An 18,418-nucleotide genomic window follows, 5' to 3' on the forward strand; every position below is an offset into this window, starting at 1 on the left:
AGTAATGCTGGCTTAATAAACATACAAAAAGTTTTGGCTAATATTTACAAATCATTAACCAGCAGCAGTGTTTGTATTGATCATGGCACTCCCTATATGGCCCAATGAAATGGTCAACCAAATGGGGCATCGTGCCAAATTCTGTACAGGAATGTGGTTCCAATTGAATTAGTTGAATTACTATAGATACATTTACACATTTAATCGTGGTCATGTGCGGTACAGTTGAATGCGGCTAACGACCGGGTGTAATCCAAGCATAATGGCTGTGATTATTTTTATCGAGTAGCAACCCTAGCCTATTGTGCAGTGTTTGTTGACCAAGTTGGCGTATTCTGGTCGGTTTGCAAAGGACCCGGATCTCATTAGGGTTGTCAGGCATTATCTCTCATTATGCAAAACTCATTTGGTCGGAAACATTTTCACATAATAGAGGCTCATTTTAGAGGATAGTTTGTTTTGCTGATTTTAATCCTTTTTAGTAAATAAACAGAGCAGAACTTTTTATTTGCTTTTTGTTAGTGGCTGGAAAGTTAGGTCTGTTTTTTTCCCTTTGGTAACCAATTGTTATTATTATTGTTAATTTCGTCGAATCATACTAACCTTGACTGTACTCCTCTGTGGCGATTCCAAAAGGTGCAAGAAAAGAGAAATGACAATTTAGAAAGGTGTTAATAGGAGTTAGAATAATACTAATAGGTTCATAAATCGTATTTCATTTTACGCTAAGTTTGATCAAGCGTACAAGTATAATAAAAATAACGCCAGCATCATTAATTTTCAAAAACTAAAGGAGGAGATAAACAAAGACAAATTTCAAAATGCAACTATGTAAGTTGTTGGCGCATTATAATACACAGAAACAGGAGCTCTCAATAAAAAGAACATCAATTGTAATTAAAAAAATATTTTCCAAAGAATATAATACAAGCAAATAAGAAATTGATAAATTCAGTTAGCTAACTTCGTTATAGTGACGAATCGACGCAAAACCTTTCGGATAGCGAATCAATTGAATCGATATTGTCAAATCGAATGTAGGACGGGCGCCAAGAGCATAATAAACTTTGTTACGACTGTAACGGGCAGAATGTTCCAATTTAGTCGCCAATATTGAATGTACCACTATATCTTCTATATAGGGAATATTATATTTCATGAGCAAGATATAATTGGAATTCATTAATATACCACAGAAATACGATCCTGGGTATTTGTAAAGATGGTTTGGGGTTACCTTACAAAATCATAATTTGGGATTAAGTATGTTCATTACCTACACTCTGTAGTCTATTGAATAGGGAAAAGTAAATTTTACAATTTAACATGTCATTGATTTTAAAAATAAATAGCAAAATTATTTTTCTTTCTCAATTCAAATTGACACAACGATGCTCATTTGTTCACTCGACATAAAAATATCTGCATAAAAAATATATTAAAAATTCAAAAACTCAATTCATTTCAAAACACTAAGCATTTCGTATCACAGCGAACAGCTCGCAAATTCACATTCATTGTATACAGCGAGGCTCAAGTGACCGAGAATAATGTAAAAAGTTGGTTTTCAATAGGCTATTCAAGTTCATATTAGATACAACTACGCATTGTGGCCGAGGTAAGTAGAGATAGTCAGTATAATGCTCATGACGTGTGGTGCAAGTGATAAGGGACTGTTCACAATTGTGCTGTGAAAGTGAATACTGCGTCGTGGAATATGTTTGAATGGACTGGTACCATAGAGCTTGGTAAGGTATTTCGCATGCTACGCCATACGAGTAAATTTATTCATCTTTTATAGTCGGTCCGGGATTTCTGAAGTACGAGTGGTATGGAGTCGAGATAGCGTCTCATAGAAACTACAGAAGCAATACTCGTAATGGGCGTTGATTGGCTTTCGTTTCTCAGAGATATCATTATCGTTCTTGAAAATTTATGACATAAGGAATAGTGACCTTATGACGACTGTGTTGAGAAAATTTGTAAAATCATCATCATCCTAGCCTTCTTTCGAACTATAATATTAGTGTCTATGAAACCGGATTTGTAGCCAAGTACCAATGTTTTGCAAGGAGAGACTGCCCATCGGACCTTCTCAACCCAGTTACGTGGGCAATACATACTCCTTAGTAAGACCGGTTGTTAGATTTTCTATTATCATTATGTTCCTCAAATTACTTTTGTAGTGATACTGAAGGAAACACTAAAACCTAGAAAAGGAAAAAACATTGGCGTAGATTCAATTAACAACAACTATTTTAAGAGAGACGCTTAATTTAATCTTATCCTTGATAATTACATTTTTAACATATTAATTTGTGATAAAAATGAATGCTGATTAATTTATTGATTAGCACTGTTATCTTTGAATAGAATCCGGAATTGGAAACGTGAATTTCAAAATTAAAAATTCATCGAAAATTAAATTGTGGAAAATATACTGTGGTGTCGGTTATTGCTGTATCGAATAAACCCTTCATGGTATTCTAAACTACAATTTATCTCTGAACCAAATATCTTCACAATCCGTTCAGTACTTTTTTATGAAAGAGTAACATACATCCCTACATCAATTCAACTTTCGCGTTTAGAATGTAAGAACAATATTCGAATTTGTCGCCAGGCGAGATAGCTCAGCCTTTTCCAATACTAAATGTAGGTAATAACTTAACTATTGTCAAATATCAAAGTATGATAGAAGGCAGAAGTCTTGTTTTAAGGCAGTTACTCAGTACACACAACTACCATGATCAAAAATGTGACTTCTTAGTCCATAACTTCGCTAGTAGCAATGACTTCCACCACTCAAGTTGTTTACCTTGGATCGAGGGAGGTAAGTAAAGTCCATAGGCTAAATGAGAACTCTGCCGTATAGAGTTTAATATCAGATTAAGTCCTGCTTTCATATTGAAAAGGCAGCCGAGCATAGTAATAACTATAGTATCTGGTCATCTTTCAAAGAGAACTTAAGTTTAACATATAATTATCTAATAACTGTTACTTATTTAATACTAAAAAGCATATTTGTATAGCTACATTAAGGTTACAATTAGTAAGTTACAATACTGGTATCTATCTATCAAATACTCTATGTGCGTATTTAGACAGACACATCAATTGCTTTCACGCATAAAACACTACTCTACAAAAAAATCCCTCAAGCCACTTTTTTTCAATTCAGTTGTCTTAAAAAAAAGTTTCACTTCCAAAAGTGTTATTTGAAAGAATACAATCTGTTTATGTTTGAACACGTTTTCACTATAATATAATCCACTTGACCTGGTTAACTACTGACTCTCTAAAATAGGGCTCTACTTTTCAAAAAATTATTTTTATTCATACTCACATCATCTCCGGAACCAGATATTTCGGCAACCACCCCGGGAGTCCCAGAAGGACCAGATGGCCCTGGAGGACCGGGAGGACCAGGTGGACCCCTGATAGACTCGCCTGGAGCACCCTGTATGTAGAGTAAGGGATTAGTCTGGCTTTTTATAAAAGGTGTTCAAAATTTGCGTGATGTTTGACTTACTGTTAGCAAGAACATTTTGATGATTTCTAAGATTTAAAAAAATGTAATAAATGTGATAAAGCAATATTATCAGTCAAGGGAAAAGGTATACTTATTTTTGAAACAATAATTTTATTATTTAAATGGTATCGTAATGTTGTAATTTGCTTTCAAATTGTAATTACCAATTCTAATAAATGTAGCTTCACATCGATTTTGGTGACAAAATCATTATTAAATAGTGTTTTGATATTATACGTATGACGTGCAATAAAAAGTCACGTACATAATGCTCCGTTCGTTCAACATAAAATATTTTGTGTGTCAAACATTGAATACCTAAATGTTTTATCATACGAATATCAAAATGAGGGGTGCAAAGCCTTTCAATGTTAAGGGTTGTGACAGTTAACACGTTGTTAAGTGTCAAATAATGGCTCTTGATATCGTTTTTATTGTCACTAAGATTTCCTGGAAATTCGCAATTCGATGTGAGAAAATTGTCTTCATATATTTGTCCTTTTTTAATATGCCCAATTTTTTTATAAAAGCAATATAAGTGTAGTGCCTATTTATTAAAATTTACTAAGATATTTAAATCAGAAATAAATTCGTTTTTTAAATCTCTTACTTTTCATAAAAAAAAAATCACAAAATTATCAGATGATCTTCCCTATATATTTTTTCTTGACTCCTCGCAGCGGCACAAATCAAACTAGTCAGTCTTTTGTTTTCAGTAAACCGCAACAAGAAGCTTTCTCTACCTAACCCACTCTACATTTCGCACTCTAACACAATAATAAACATAAATAGCAGAATATAATACCATACCTACCATTATACGTAGTATAAAGCTTGTATATGTACGTGTATATGTACTTTGACAGTATGTATGGCACAGAGGGGATCATAAATCCTATTGAAAACAATACACGACCCCCTTTGTGCGAACCTGCTATGGTAGCATCACATATTTGTTTATAATAAATGGTTATACTGTTAGGGTGTTCGGAATTTTAATGACGTTTTAAATTATCGAAATATTTTAAATGCTTTTATTCATCCGTTGTATGGAGGTTATAATTCCTAATTTAATTTGCTGAAATTGTTTTTGCTTTTATATGTTTAATGTAGAAAAGCTTTGGGTGAAGATTTATTTATTAAAACTTTTATTCTTGCCCTTGGTCCTCGTTCGCCTTTTTCGCCTTTCAGTCGTAGCATGTATCCTGAAAACAAAAACTCATGAAAGCATCCAGAAATATTGATGGTGATTGATTAGTAGTGGGTATTATGTTATTCAATTCAGAAGTATTAAAAACGCACTTTGATTTAAATCTTAATAGGTATAGATTGTTATAAAGCAAAACTCAAAGTAAACTGTAAAGTCTAGAACAGGAGGTCTACAACCACTTCTCAAAGTAATACTGGTCCAAATGTGGAAAAGAGATAGTGCTCTACAATGCGTAGAGCGGCATCTCACTCCAACAACTGCAATAATACTAAATCGTAATCTATAAAAGGTTAAGGTAGCTCTCTGTACAACTTTGCCTTCGGTATTGGTCTTCATCGGTTGTTCTGACTGCAGGTCTGGTTTGGACAGGCTTAACATGCCCAAATCGCGGTCTAAGCCAAAATTTATACTACGAGTAGTTATGTAACTTTGCTTTTGTTTGATAGTAGTAGTGAGTAGGTACAGTATTGAGGTAAGTTTACAACTGGTGCACAGCTTTCAATAAATACATTAAAAAATATGTACTGGAAGTAAAGTTTTATCGAGTCAATCAGAATAAACGAATCCAACTCATAAACGAATCATACATATAAACACAAGAACATAAACTTTAAAAAGTGTATTAAAGTTTAATACAGAAGAGATTATTAATAGTATATTATATCCTTCCGAAGAGATCTTATTTCGTACAAAATAAGGAATTTCAGTCTTTCTGTAGTATATAACCAACAGTAGGTACTAAATCGAGATGTTTATTGTGTTATTACCTGTACCGTCCAAGCCGGGTGGTGGAGGGGGGAAAGGCGGTATGGTGCCATACCTCCCGGAGCCTTCAGCATCACCCTCCTCTTGATCAACCTGCATTCAACAAATTATTATAGATATATTGGCATTGATGTTAGTCCACTACCAGATCCTGTTATTTGTATTAGTGATGTTAGCTGGTGTTGCTACTTTTTTTTAAATACCGTTATTTTAAAACGATCATCAAATGATCTCAGAATTTTCAACAGGAGGTTTATAATGAGCTCTTAAAATCAGCCATTATCTGTAGAAGTGAGATGCCACTGGGTGATACCATGGTATGGCGTTGTCTCGATATTGGCAACATTTCTGCTGCAAGATTTCATAGTGGATGTAGGCACTGATGAAAATATAACTTATGGGACAACATTTTGTATTAATCCTTGTTTTACTGATTTGAATTCATTGTCTTTTAATGTAATAAAATAATGAAATTCTTAAATCTTCCTAAAATGAATAGATAATCCAAGTTAAAGCTTAAACATTTTATTTAAATCTCATTTGTTCGAGATTAACGAAAGGTCCGTTCGCTATACTTATATAAAATCACGGACGCCTCCTTCTAGTAATATCGTGATTACATAGGATAGAGGGTGTTCAAATATTCACAATGTAACCCTGCAATTAGTGACGGGGTAGTGTGCTGAGTCAACACGAATATTTGTCTCTGAATAATGCAGAGGAATGAGGGTTAGGGTGTTAGTAAATATTGTACGACCGGTGTGCAGCTGACCCGTGTAAGTGAAGCGTTTTTGATTAGTGAGAATTGTGAACTATTTGGCAAGTGCTGTTAAAGATTAAAGCTGTTGCATTCTTGTTATAGCATAAAAGTTAATTGTTTTATTTTAATACCCCGAAAATATCTTTGCAAATCACCTTGAACGTGAAATTCGTGTTGAAAAATGCTTTCAAATAGCCAATCCGCCATCTTGGACAGGCCGATATAGTGATTTGTAATGACGTTTCTTTAGCTATAAATTCATGTATTGCCATCAGAACTCAGAGCGTGTGTAAAATTTCATCGTAGTGAAGGCACTTGTTTTAGTCAACTCCAACTTGCGTCTATAAATTGGCAACTACCTAGTTACGCGAATTACACGAATCCTGCTTTGTCTATTGTGTACGAGAAGCGTAGTTACTTATTCTGCAAACACGCGAGTCGTTAGCGAGCGATAGTGGTACACAAGTGTTTGCGAACAAAGGGTTTCAGGAAGTTCGTACTTATGAACGTTACTGGATATGTAGACTGGTTTGATTACTGAATCGGAGTGGAAAGTCGCGTTTGCTCGCCGACCGTGACTCGGGTTGAATTAATTGACTGGAAATGATACACGAATTTGTGTAGCGATTATTTTTGGTATCGATTTTGTGAGCCAAAAATTTGAATTGATTTAAAAACGATGTTCTTTTTGATTTTCGACCAATTTGCTAAGTTTCTTTAACGTGGTTTTTCTGTTAGGCTTCGGTGAACTTTTGCGACATGAAGTGCTTGTTAGGGCCTTCTGCAGCGAAATATAAAAATACTGTCTGTTCATTTATTAAATCCTGAAACAGTGTCACTTAATAGCTTATTTTGAATAAAGGAACACTCAAATCTTAAAAGTAACTTTATGCTAGATTCTGTAGACAAATATTTCAAACGCTTGAGAGTATAAATATAGTTTTGCGAAATAGGAATCGTAAATCAAAATTGACAGAGCTTTGTAACTGTGCTGTGATTTATCAGAAGTTGATATCTAATGCCGAGTGTAAACACGACAACATGATGCCGTTTCACTTGACAATGTGACATCGATACCTACGATTAGGATGCGGTTACATTGTTACTGGTAGCGGTGAAAGTGCACCGTAGGTATGTGGTATGTGAGATAGAAAATATAAGTGACAAATTATTGTTAATTTGTGTTTAAGCACATTATATTATAAATTTGCAAATGATAATTTGTCACAATATACATACATTTCCTTAAAACTATTACAAAATTTATAAAATATAATAATAAAATCTAAAATTTAATAATCTGAAGAAAAATACGAACAAACTAACACGACAACTTAATACCGCGCGCTGTTTTATATTTATGGAATATTCCTATCACCTGCGTGGGGCGCGCGCGCACTTTGCCGTGCGCCGGCGCCGCCGCCAGTGCCGCTCGATCAGCTGTCGAGGAACGACATCTACTAGTGCTCTGTACGGCACCCTGCCGCGTACGCCCTCGTATTAATTCTCACACTGTACTGATTTTGCTAGTGGCTCATATTCACCTTGCACCCTATCAAGGCTTAAAATTATTAATAAATATTAGAATACTTGAATATACAAGTGATTTAGTGTTAGTTCGTCCCGTACTGGGTAAGTTGTACAATTTATTATAATTATGGGTTGTCTTCAATAATGTGTGTCGCCACCGCCGCTTAAGAAAACGCTATTTGTTTTCAACTCATTGTACATACTGTTCTTGTAACATTGCTCGCTTTGGTCCGCTTATAACAGCTATTTTTGGCATCACCATGATACCCACATTTGTAAAAAAAAAAGGTATCAGCTGATAATGTAAACTATCGCCAACACCAGATATTTTAGACTTCTTACTTTCTTTTACTAATTCTTATTATCATTAGTGCATTTTCGCTTGCGTACTATTTTCCTTCTTGTTACCTACTGAACCTAGACTAGCCTTCTAGTAGATGCCAACCTCTTTCTGTAAGGTGGTGAAGGCTTGCAAGGGTGGCTTAACAATATAAGCTCCTAATGCTATTTTGGAACGACGGTTCCAGGGACTTCTAAGCGGTTGAAGACCTGTGCTGAAGCTGGCTGATGGAACTGCATCCTGCATTGCTCCGCTGACTGACTGTCGCCGAGGCCATCCCGACACAACCGACTGACACCAAACAGGAGAGTGCGGTGTTCGCAACCTTCTACGTGGTCCGACCTTTGTACCGGCCTTACTCATTGCCCTCTCATTACGTATTTACCTAGGTTACTGTTAAGTTTATGCGAACATTTTAAATATAGTTTAATTTTTATTTTTACTTGCGATCGTTTCATTTTATAATCCTGAAAGATAAAAAGGAACGTGACAGTGGCGCCCAGAAACGTGGTTTTCTAAAGGTCAAAGGTCGGTCCAACGTATTTGGTTTGTAGCTATTAGGCATTCTTTGGTGTGGTAGTATTATAGTTGGTGTTTGTGATTGTACTGGGTCCTTGTGTTATTTTCTTTCCTTCCTCGATTTTTTTTGTTTTTTTTTTAATTTATTGTATATGTTGCTGTACTTAACTACCTCCTTATTCAAATATTAAATGGAAATAACTTGTATTTAAGCTGATTTTGAATGTTACCTCGCTTTACTTGGTAGCCATAAGCTTGTAATTTTGCTTTACTTTATTGTACAACATACCCAGCGTTTTGTAAAATGGCTTTTCCAATTAAATTTTTATTACTACAAAAATCTGAACTGCTTTATGAGGTCACTATTCGAGGTGAGGTACCGGTGGATAATGTTACAGAGCTCCGTCGTCAAATCACTAGATTAACACAAAAATATCCACCTGAGGATATTTATGAATCCTGTTTAGACTTTGTAGAAGATTGTAATGGATTTTCTGAGACCCTAGAAAAAGTTAAAAATAATATAACGCTACTTAAGTCAGATACACAAAAATCATTGGTTGATAGAACACAAAGTTTATTACACCATTTACATTATAGATTACAGCGTATTGTCCCTCCACTTACACCTGAGCATAACAAGTTATTAAATAATTTAAAATCAACATATAATACCTTATCATCGCATTTTGCTGATATATTAAAATCATCCGGGCCTTCAGTCGAGGGCGTAACGGCTTCTAAAGTAGATAGTTTGGCAGAAGGGATAACAAAAATCGCCGTCACCTGTGACCGTGGCTTATCCTCTGATATTTCTAAATTAAAATATGACGGGAAAACATGTGTGCGTGCCTTTATACAGCGCTTAAATGAATTCCGAACCGCTAAAGAGGTCTCTGATACCAAAATGATGAATGCGGCAACAGAGATTTTTACTGGAGATGCGCTGCATTGGTTCCGTAGTGTCAAATCTCATGTAAACTCTTGGGATGAATTGTTAGTGTTACTTAAGGACGATTTTGATATCGTGGATTACGATTACCGTATGTTGTCGGAAATCCGTAATCGTTCTCAGGGTAATGCCGAAAACATAACTATTTACTTAGCAATTATGGAAGGCATGTTTTCTCGTCTTAGCAAACCAATGAGTGAAGTCGATAAACTCGATATAATCTTGCACAACATAAGACCTTGTTATGCGAATATACTAGCAACTTGTCCCGACATTACTTCCGTAAATCACTTACGTACACTTTGTCGGAACTTTGAGCGTGTCAAGGTTAGATGCGATAATTTTAAGGAGCCACCGAACTCTAGTTATGGTTCATTAGCTCCAGAATTTGCATACCAGAACTCTAAGGATGCAAAGAATAGTTCTAGAAATTCTTATTTCTCTCATACTAAAACTAATAATACGGTTAATGAAAATAATATCAAAACCTACGCTATCGGCGATCTTAATAAAAAATACTGCCATCGATGTCGCGTAGATACACATTCTATGAAAGAATGTACTGCAGAGCGCACTATATTCTGTTTTAAATGTGGAATGAAAGACGTTCGCATACCGGAGTGTCCAAAATGTAACCCGCCCCAATCAGACCAGTCAAAAAACTAAATTGTAAAAATCGAAGTAATCAAATAGTTAAATGTTTCGATATCTCGGATTGGAAGAATTGGCTATTAACTGTAAAAAACTTTTTCAACTCCTATAAGGTTGCTTCGATTTTTCATAATAAGCCGAGTAATGATCCCCGTCCTTATGTAAAGATTTGTATAAATACAAGAAGACATGAATATGTATATGGTTTGCTAGATTCTGGTTCTGTCGTAAGTATCCTTGGTAACAATTCGCATATACCTTTAATGGAATATGGACTTGCCCTCAAGACCGATAATATAATTACAGTTACTGCTGCTGGCGGCCAAAAGATTACTTCTATTGGGTATATGCAGCTGCCAATTATTTATGAAAATGTAATGGATTCCATTACAGCGCACGTTATTCCCGAAATAGATTCTGCTCTAATATTAGGAATAGATTTCTGGAGGAAATTCAAAATATGCTCCAAACATTTAACAAGCGTATTTATGATTCCAAACGATAATTCATCATTACTTAGTTCATCATTAGGCAATGATTTTCTGCATTCGTACAACTCACTGTCTGAAGACCAAAAAATTATAGCCGATGATATAGTTGGTCAGTTCACAAGCATATCTTATGAACATAAAGGATTAGGCAGGACTTCTCTTATTGAGCATAGGATTAATACCGGTGACGCTGAACCTATTAAACAGCGTTGTTACCGACTGTCACCTGAAAAACAAAGAATTATTACTGAACAGTTAGATGAAATGTTATCGCTTGATGTAGTCGAACCTTGTGAAAGTCCATGGTCTTCTCCAGTACTAGTGGTAGGTAAAAAAGACGGCAAAGCTCGGTTCTGCCTCGATAGCCGAAAGCTAAACTCCGTTACACGAAAAGATGCTTACAGTCTGCCATTTGTCTCAGAAATCTTAGACAACCTAAGAGACGCTAAATTTCTATCTAGCATAGACCTGTCTAAAGCTTTTTGGCAAATTCCAATTAATGAAAAAGATAGGGACAAGACAGCTTTTTACGTTCCTGGACGAGGAACATTTAGGTTCAAGGTTACTGCCTTTGGACTGACTAATGCACCTGCAACTCAACAGCGTCTAGTTGATGCATTGTTTGGGCCAGAGTTTGAACTGAAGGTTTTTGCCTACTTGGATGACGTCATCGTCATCAGTAACTCATTCTCCGAACACGTTGCACTCCTTACTAGGGTTCTAGAAAAATTAAAACGGGCTAACCTAACTATTAACCTAGAAAAATGCAAATTCTTTAGACATGAACTTTGTTACCTCGGTTATGTTGTAGATGCTCGTGGTCTCCGTACAGATCCAGCAAAAACTGAGTCGATACTTAACTATCCTACACCTACCACTAGAAAGGAAGTTAAAAGATTTCTTGGAACAGCCTCTTGGTACAGAAGGTTCATACAAAATTTTAGTACTATAGCTGGACCTTTAAACAAACTGACATCTACTAAAAAAAACTCTCCTCCCTTTCTTTGGTCTCCGGAAGCTAATGCCGCTTTCCAACAATTAAAGCGTTGCCTTGTCAATGCACCAGTCTTAGCTTGTCCCAATTTCAGTATGCCCTTTGAGGTTCATACTGACGCCAGCAATTATGGTGTAGGTGCTATGCTTGCTCAACAGATTAATGGTGATGAGCATCCTATTGCATATATGAGCAGGTCACTCACTGGTTCTGAAAAAAACTATAGTGTCACCGAAAGAGAGGCATTGGCAGTACTGTCGGCTCTTGAACACTGGCGTTGTTACGTGGAAAACGGTCAAACTATTACCGTTTATACAGATCATGCAGCACTAAAGTGGTTCCTATCCCTTTCAAACCCAACAGGGCGTCTCGCCAGATGGGGCGTAAGACTATCTTCATTCAATTTTATTATAAAGCATAGACGTGGGAAAGATAACATAGTACCAGACACATTATCTCGAACAATACCCGTAGCACAAATTACATCAGCCATACTTTCCACGTCTAACACAAAAGATGAATGGTATTTAAAAATTTACAAAGGTTGTCTTGAAAACCCAAACAGTTTACCAAACTATCGCGTAGATGACAATGTTCTATATAGATTTATGAAAAGTAGCAATGCACTTTTAGCAGAATTCGACTGGAAAATCGTAGTTCCATGTGAGGCGCGAAATGAAGTAATTTCTAAAAACCATAATGAGCCTATATCTGGTCATTTCGGCGTGTTCAAGACGTACAAGAGACTTGCACTTCGATACTACTGGCCAGGTATGCGCCAAGACGTTATTAACTTCATTGGAAATTGCGAGACCTGTTTGGCATACAAACAGCCAACTCATGGTACGTTTGGAAAAATGGGCAGACCCAAGGACTGTTCTAGACCATTTCAAGTATTGTCAATAGATTTGGTGGGTCCCTTACCAAACAGTAGGAAACAACATTGTTATATATTTGTCGTTACATGTTGTTTCTCCAAATATTGCCTTTTATTTCCTCTTCGCAGGGCCACTGCGGACTTGGTCTCTAAAAATTTAGAAGACAATGTTTTCCTCGTACATGGCATTCCGCAAACAGTCATACTCGACAACGGATGCCAATTCATAAGTCGCGAATTAGATAAACTATTCTTAAAGTACAAGGTACCATGCGTTCATTTTACGCCAAAGTACACTCCGCAAATTAATACTGTAGAGAGGTACAATAAGACTATTGTAACAGCTATATCTGCCTTCGTTGAAGAAGATCACAGGACATGGGACCTCAATTTGTCGAAGATTCAATTCGCGATGAATAACTCGGTCAATGAAACTACTGGTTTTACACCTGCATTTTTAGTCCATGGTAGAGAACTCGTCACTTGCGGCTCACACTACTTGGAGAATACTGCGCCTAAAGAGTTAATTTTTTCACCCCGTGATAAATACGCTGCTAACTTGGGTCACCTCCGTAAAGTCTTCGATAGTGTGCAATCTGCTTTATGGCGAAGTCACTTAAAAAATACGCAACGTTATAATTTGCGACGTAAGGATGCTGAGTTTCAAATAGGAGACATAGTTTGGAAGAGGTGTTACTTCCAAAGTGACAAGGATGCGCATTTCAGTAAAAAACTAGCTCCGAAATTTCAGAAATGCCGTATAAAGGACAAGCGCTCGCCTTTAGTGTATATATTGGAGGATATGTCTGGTCGTGACTTAGGAGCGTGGCACATCAAAGATTTGAAATCGTAATCATGATGGTAATGAGTAGTAATTTAACCTAAGGATTTTACTGAGGTAAAATCCTTATCTCGGAAGGGGGGTACTGTCACAATATACATACATTTCCTTAAAACTATTACAAAATTTATAAAATATAATAATAAAATCTAAAATTTAATAATCTGAAGAAAAATACGAACAAACTAACACGACAACTTAATACCGCGCGCTGTTTTATATTTATGGAATATTCCTATCACCTGCGTGGGGCGCGCGCGCACTTTGCCGTGCGCCGGCGCCGCCGCCAGTGCCGCTCGATCAGCTGTCGAGGAACGACATCTACTAGTGCTCTGTACGGCACCCTGCCGCGTACGCCCTCGTATTAATTCTCACACTGTACTGATTTTGCTAGTGGCTCATATTCACCTTGCACCCTATCAAGGCTTAAAATTATTAATAAATATTAGAATACTTGAATATACAAGTGATTTAGTGTTAGTTCGTCCCGTACTGGGTAAGTTGTACAATTTATTATAATTATGGGTTGTCTTCAATAATGTGTGTCGCCACCGCCGCTTAAGAAAACGCTATTTGTTTTCAACTCATTGTACATACTGTTCTTGTAACATTGCTCGCTTTGGTCCGCTTATAACAGCTATTTTTGGCATCACCATGATACCCACATTTGTAAAAAAAAAAGGTATCAGCTGATAATGTAAACTATCGCCAACACCAGATATTTTAGACTTCTTACTTTCTTTTACTAATTCTTATTATCATTAGTGCATTTTCGCTTGCGTACTATTTTCCTTCTTGTTACCTACTGAACCTAGACTAGCCTTCTAGTAGATGCCAACCTCTTTCTGTAAGGTGGTGAAGGCTTGCAAGGGTGGCTTAACAATATAAGCTCCTAATGCTATTTTGGAACGACGGTTCCAGGGACTTCTAAGCGGTTGAAGACCTGTGCTGAAGCTGGCTGATGGAACTGCATCCTGCATTGCTCCGCTGACTGACTGTCGCCGAGGCCATCCCGACACAACCGACTGACACCAAACAGGAGAGTGCGGTGTTCGCAACCTTCTACGTGGTCCGACCTTTGTACCGGCCTTACTCATTGCCCTCTCATTACGTATTTACCTAGGTTACTGTTAAGTTTATGCGAACATTTTAAATATAGTTTAATTTTTATTTTTACTTGCGATCGTTTCATTTTATAATCCTGAAAGATAAAAAGGAACGTGACAAATTCATAAATGACTTACTAGAAGTTAATATTTAGTAAACATCCGATAAAAAAGGAATATAAATTCCTGAAGGGTTTTGTTTTATGAAATACTATATATAATGTATTACCTATTTTTTTAAACATTAAGCTCTAATTAATTTATATAAAACATTTTTCTTTTTATACTTGAAAGTGGGAAACTTAAAGACAACTCAGGATCATACGCGTTGCAGTCATAGAATAAACTAACTAAACTCTTTTGAGCTGAAGTGTATAAAACGCCTTCAGCTCAAAACCGACGGACGTTTCAGCATTCAAACATACATCTATTTCTTCACTTTCCTGTCGCTTCTCCCATCACTCAGTCCTCAACCTATCTGATTGCAATCCAATGTTCCGCTACCGAGTTTGTTTACGATATGACTGTTTGCTTCACAGTGTCAACGTACAACCGAGGTTAGAAATCATCCGATCTAGAACGTCGAACGTCAAGTAGAGATATTCTAGTACGTACTTCACATTTCCGTGTTTGTTCCTGTTTTATGCACTTTGTTGCTATACATGTATTTGAGTTTTGATGATCACCATTTTGGTTTATTTATTATCCTGTAGTTGCAGTGTATTATTTAAAGTGTTTTTATTAAACTCAGTCTATTTTGAGGGTATAAGGGTTTTTGATGTCTTTGGTTTCTTTTTTCAGTTTTATATGCGGAATTTTATTTAAATATTTTATTAAAAATAAGATTGCCGCTGTAATGAATTTAATCTTTGTGTCCCGGGGATATTACTCATATTCAAGTCTTATGCACAAAGAAACTCCGAATCAGGGAAAAGCATTCGTGATCACAAGCACGATTGTCCTACGCGGGGATCGAACCCGCGACACGTCATATATAGTGGGTTTGTAGTCAGACACTATTATTATAAGTACTATAAGACCATGCTATTGTACTGCTGGGCAGAAACTTTTACTTTCTTTCCATTTTATTTAAAGAAGAGAAAAACTCCCAAAACAAGAAGAATTATTTTTGTCAAATGTTCAAAACATTTGAAAAAAAAAATATAAACATTATTATAATGTTTAATCAAGCGAAGATGAATATTTTATATCGTAAAATACTGCTTAAAATTAAATTCGGAGACCGTATTTTCTTTTTACATCCAATTAGAATTTTAAAGTGATACTCCCGAAATCATTAAGGGCCGAAAATGATTCCCTAAATGTGTATTTAGGCCATTATATTAAATAAACAAGTTTAATTTTCTTGACAATTTTGCGGGCAATTTGCTTCATTGCGAACATACCGCTCCAACGGGCTTATCTTTCCTCGTAATAAAGATAATCTTTGTTAACGTTGTAGATGACTTAAAGATACTATTATATAGATATAGGTTTATTACGGGAGCATTGACATTGATCTATTGTTCCCTTTCTTTGAGCGCGTTTACTTAGACTTAGAACTTTGAAAAGTTAAAGCGTTTTTGAAATTCACATAGCAAGGAATATTTTTTATAGAATTTCGGATATTGGCACCATCTTTCAACCGATATTAGCTTAAAGACTCATTTAGACGAAGCGAGAAATATCGTGTAAGACGCAATACATTGCCGGCGATGACGTATAACTTTTTTGTCTTGAGCTGCGATGCTCCGCAATGTACCGCAATTGGCACAACACACACATGAGCCTTAATAGATAATTTGGCTATACGAGTAAAAGTGATGATTTCGATCTTAAAAACAAGGCAGAATACCACAAGCGAAGAGGAGGTGGTCGGCCCCAAGGAGTTCTAATCACAAGGTTTTCTTAAAAAACGTTACTCAATTGTTTTTACGCTTCTCGACTTCTCGTTATTGTTAGTGTTTGTTATATTAGTAAGGACATCACAATCACACCGTGTTACTAGCTGTTAGTGATAAGCGATAAGTTTAAGTGTAATCACCAAGTAATTGTCTATGTCAATCTCATCGCCGTCGCCGGATTCCTGTCAAAAGGTTCAGAGATTATCTTGATTGCAATTTAACGGATTATGTGCTATTTTCTTTCTCACTTAGTACATAACATCTGTTATTAAATTTATTTCATTTGCTCTTGGGAGACCTTTAAATGTACTGTAAAATTGATGATATTTTGTCTAAAGCTTAAGCTAAAAAGATAATGATTATCGACTACAGGTAAATGATACGGGCAACGTAATAGTTATTATTTGAGGTAAAAATATAAGTTTCCATTTTTCAAATTTCATAGACGACTTAAGTGTTCGTGAACAATAACAATTTAATAGATTAAATTGCGAAATAGAATTTTTGTGAAAATTTAAAATGTTTAGTCTACAATAAGCTAAAATTTTGATGAAGGTACAGTCAGATTTACGAAACATTTGACACAATGAAAATATTTTTGTAAAAATCCGGTATTATAAAAAAACTATTCCTGTTTTTGCACTGTTCTATTTAGCTTCCTAAACACAACGACTGTATATTTTATTCAGTTGTGTTTAGCTGATATGTTTTAACTTCGTTCGACAACTTTTGATGTTGCCCGTACTTAGCTAAACTTGAAACACTATCGTAAAATATAAATAAGTTAAAACAACTTACCTCAAAAGTATTGACACACTGCACTTCAGCCTGAGTCGGTGATCCATACAACTTGAGCTCTTGAAACGCACCCTGTACCACGAGAAAAGTTAACAGTCGATTCAACACCGATTTCATATCGACTGACAGTTTATCGATCGCTGATCTTGTTCGCACTCACGCATCGTAGTACCGGCACTTTCTAAGGGTTATCGACATCGCAATCAATAAGGAAATATGGGAAGTTGGTATGTTTGAACAGCCGACACTTTTGTTTATTGTTACGTTGATAAAAATGTTTATACACTGCTTATTAGTAGTATTTTTAAATTAGATATCAGTTATTAATAAAATTGATTTAGATCCAGAAGTTCTGATGTTGTCTTGAATTAAGTATAAGTAGCAGTTAAAAAAATGTAAAAAATGTAATGTTTATGCTCTATAAGTATAATTCAATTTCACAGTGTGGTTGACAATGTAAAAATCTAGATCGAAAATTCAACAATGACTTTTAGTTAAGTTCAAACTTAATGAAGTTAACACAAGTAATTAAAGAATAAATTGTATTGAAAAAGCACTCTGTTATTCTAAAGTTTATAATTTTGTCTTCAAGATAAATTACAATTTAAACGTAGTTTTCACTTTAAGTAAACTATGAAAGCTAAAACACAAACAGCCTATTAACTATAAATTAGCGATTGTAAAAAAATCATAAGTTATTGAAGCACTAGATTTATTTATTTATTTTTGGTTTTCACACAGTTTTATAATAATAAAATATTTTTTGTTAAATTGACACACATGTAAATGAAACAAAATGAGCAAAGAGAATAACAACACTCAACTATCGTTCAAGAAATTTAATTTCACCCTCAATCAGTTTTGAAACAAAATTAAAAGCCTGAAAAGCCTTTTAGAGATAAAAATAACACATTAATATAGCAAATACTTTTCCTATAATTATTTTAAAAATATAAAAAGAAAAAAACTGACTTTAAAGTAATTCACAATAAAACCTCTTTAAAAACACAACGTAACTGAATTTAATTTGAAAATCGGAATCCAATGACGCGCTTACGCATGCGCCCGGGCACATGCGCCGCTGTGCACTAAATTGAAAACAGAGCACTCCATAGGATAAGAGTAAGCTCCTATTACAGGCTGTTACT

At 35.5% G+C, this 18,418-nt stretch overlaps 1 protein-coding gene across 1 annotated transcript in view; it reads right to left on the bottom strand.

Annotated features, from left to right (window-relative positions):
* LOC113497191 (collagen alpha-1(XVIII) chain-like) overlaps positions 1-18,418 on the bottom strand; it is a 77,751-nt gene that overhangs the window by 21,674 nt on the left and 37,659 nt on the right. The window contains exons 3-8 of the mRNA XM_026876617.1: positions 17,271-17,342; positions 16,613-16,654; positions 5,510-5,600; positions 4,691-4,737; positions 3,347-3,460; positions 604-618 (exon numbers count right to left, since the gene is read on the bottom strand). Coding sequence (XP_026732418.1) covers positions 604-618; positions 3,347-3,460; positions 4,691-4,737; positions 5,510-5,600; positions 16,613-16,654; positions 17,271-17,342 — 381 coding nt within the window. The remainder of the gene's footprint in view (positions 1-603; positions 619-3,346; positions 3,461-4,690; positions 4,738-5,509; positions 5,601-16,612; positions 16,655-17,270; positions 17,343-18,418) is intronic.

The sequence above is a fragment of the Trichoplusia ni genome, chromosome 1, assembly GCF_003590095.1.
Source record: "Trichoplusia ni isolate ovarian cell line Hi5 chromosome 1, tn1, whole genome shotgun sequence".
Classification (NCBI taxonomy): Eukaryota; Metazoa; Arthropoda; class Insecta; order Lepidoptera; family Noctuidae; genus Trichoplusia; species Trichoplusia ni.